The 2,500-nt window shown below is 38.9% G+C and overlaps 1 protein-coding gene across 2 annotated transcripts in view; it reads left to right on the plus strand.

The window, feature by feature from the left end:
• LOC123512626 (solute carrier family 45 member 3-like) overlaps nucleotides 1-2,500 on the plus strand; it is a 26,781-nt gene that overhangs the window by 15,742 nt on the left and 8,539 nt on the right. For both annotated transcript variants that reach the window (XM_045269067.1, XM_045269068.1), the window contains exon 2: nucleotides 1,896-2,016. In XM_045269067.1, the coding sequence (XP_045125002.1) occupies nucleotides 1,963-2,016 (54 nt within the window). In that variant the 5' untranslated portion in view covers nucleotides 1,896-1,962. The remainder of the gene's footprint in view (nucleotides 1-1,895; nucleotides 2,017-2,500) is intronic.

Genomic DNA, 2,500 nt, shown 5'->3' on the forward strand with positions numbered 1-2,500 from the left:
GTTTTTTTTCTCATGATTCCAACCATAGTTTAATGAATGTTCTGCACTAACATTGCGAATAAAGAAAGAAAGAGATAAAGAAAAAAAAAAAAAAAACTTGCGAGCTTCGATTTCAGTGTTGCCAAGTTAGTGTGGTGCGCATTCGTGAATGAAGGAACGCGTTGGAAAGTCATGCCTTTGTTGAGTGCCTTCATGACTTCACATCCTATCTGCTATTACACGAATGTCAGTAACTTACATCCTCACTGCTCGAAACGTTACAACTGAGTCACTTCCCCCACTTCTTTGAGTCAGTCTTACATCTTTTTCTAAGCTCCCGAACCAAAATCCGCTACATTTTGACAAGTGGTGAAGTTGGTAAGCTACATAGCGGACGAAAAAAGTGACCGCGAAACTGCTATTTGGGTGGTTTTCGTAACCTACCAACACCTCATGGTAATGGAAAGTAGGTCATATTCTCTCTCTCTCTCTCTCTCTCTCTCTCTCTCTCTCTCTCTCTCTCTCTCTCTCTCTCTCTCTCTCTCTCTCCTCCCCCACCCCACCTTACCAGGATGTAAATAAACTAAACCTTGCGCTATTTGAAAACTTGTATAACGCTGAAAGGAGGCAATAATGGCGGCTCTGAAAAGGTCCGGAACACCTGCTGATAGGAGATATTTGAACACCTGAGGAACTCTCGTACTTTTTGATTCGTTGGTGCTGCACTGAAATGTCGTGCCTTAGTCTTGATTATTATTTATCATCTATTTTGTGTTTTTTTTATTTATTTATTTATTTATGTTTGTTTATTTTTTGCAAGGGATGTTTTCTTTTTTAATTTGGACTCTCTCTCTCTCTCTCTCTCTCTCTCTCTCTCTCTCTCTCTCTCTCTCTCTCTCTCTCTCTCTCTCTCTCTCTCTCTCTCTCTCTCTCTCGCTCTCAATTCTTGGGGTAAACTTGTAGTAGTAGGTTCAGTGTGTATAAAAACTCCCTCGATATGAAAATGCCAATGAATGCAGGTTCATGAAACTGTACAGAGATAAGAAAGGAAGTTGGATATACGAGAATTTCACAGTTCGTGTTTCATTATAGTATATATTTATTCGTTTTTCTTCTCATCTTTTTTTTTTTTTCTATTTTTGTGTGCTTGAAAATTTTACTATTCGTCTCTCTCTCTCTCTCTCTCTCTCTCTCTCTCTCTCTCTCTCTCTCTCTCTCTCTCTCTCTCTCTCTCTCTCTCTCTCTCTCTCTCAGACAGTCTAGTCATTGCTTGGAGAATACTAATAGGTTCAGGGTGTAAAAAAAAAAAAATAAAAAAAAGCAAGTGAAGTCGATACGAAATTAGTTTTTTTTGTAACCCTGGAAAGCAAGTTGATGAAACTGTGCTTAGATAAGAAAAAAGGTTAAATGTTTGAAAATTTTACTGTTCTTTTGTAATAGTGTTCATTTTCTTTTCATCTTTTTTCTTGTTCTGTCTTTTTCTTTCCTTTTTTATATTTGAAAATTTTGCTATTCGTCTTCTGAAATAATATTCGTTTTTCTTTTCATTTTCTTTTCTTCTTTCTTTTTCTTTTCCTTCCTTTCCTTTTTTTTTTTTTTTCTTTAGTTTATTTGACTTTCGTGGATGCTTATATACATTATCTTACCCAAGTTTCATTACGATTTGGTTTTATAAGTATTTTTCCTTCATCTTTATATGCTCCGTGTACTATGAAAATCTACTTACCTTACGTTACCTGACCAATTTTTATTACGAATAGGTTATAAATATTTTTCTTCATATGTTAGACGTAATAAGAAGATCTACTTACTTATCTAACTTGATTACTAACACTTGATCAATGTTCTGCAGTTGGTCAGTAAACACCGCTGCTCCATGATGACTACCGGTAACATTTCGTTTGTGTCTCCTTCAGGATGACGACCTTATGAAGAGGCGGGAGGCGGCTGCAGCTCCTCCTGCGATCCTAGCGGTCTTCCTTCATGGACCAGTCCGCCTCGCTCTCCGCCCCTCTTCTCCACCACCATGAATTCGAGGTACTGTGCTACTGCTGCGTGTGTGCTGGTAGTTGTAGTGGTAGTAGTAGTAGTAGTAGTTGTAGTTGTAGTAGCAGTGGTGGTGGTAATAGTAGTAGGAGTAGGAGTAGTAGAAGTAGTAGTACTTATGGTGATAGTAGTAGTACGTAGTAGTAGTAGTGGTGGTGGTGGTGGTGGTGGTGGTGGTGGTGGTGGTAGTAGTAGTAGTAGTAGTAGTAGTAGTAGTAGTAGTAGTAGTAGTAGTAGTAGTAGTAGTAGTAGTAGTAGTGAGGCGGTGGCGAAGTGGATGTCCACGCGTAGGTTCGAATCCCACCACATACCACTTTGATGCTATGCCATTACCAAGTGGTTTAAAGTTACCTACATGTCACCATGATACCCTGGTTCTAGGTGGTTACACCAAAAATGCACTTGGGTGGTGATATGGGCCCTAATATGGGTACCAATATAAATAAAACTGCCTGCGCCACTAATGGGTGGAAGC

Source organism: Portunus trituberculatus, chromosome 34, assembly GCF_017591435.1.
Source record: "Portunus trituberculatus isolate SZX2019 chromosome 34, ASM1759143v1, whole genome shotgun sequence".
In the NCBI taxonomy this organism is placed as follows: domain Eukaryota; kingdom Metazoa; phylum Arthropoda; class Malacostraca; order Decapoda; family Portunidae; genus Portunus; species Portunus trituberculatus.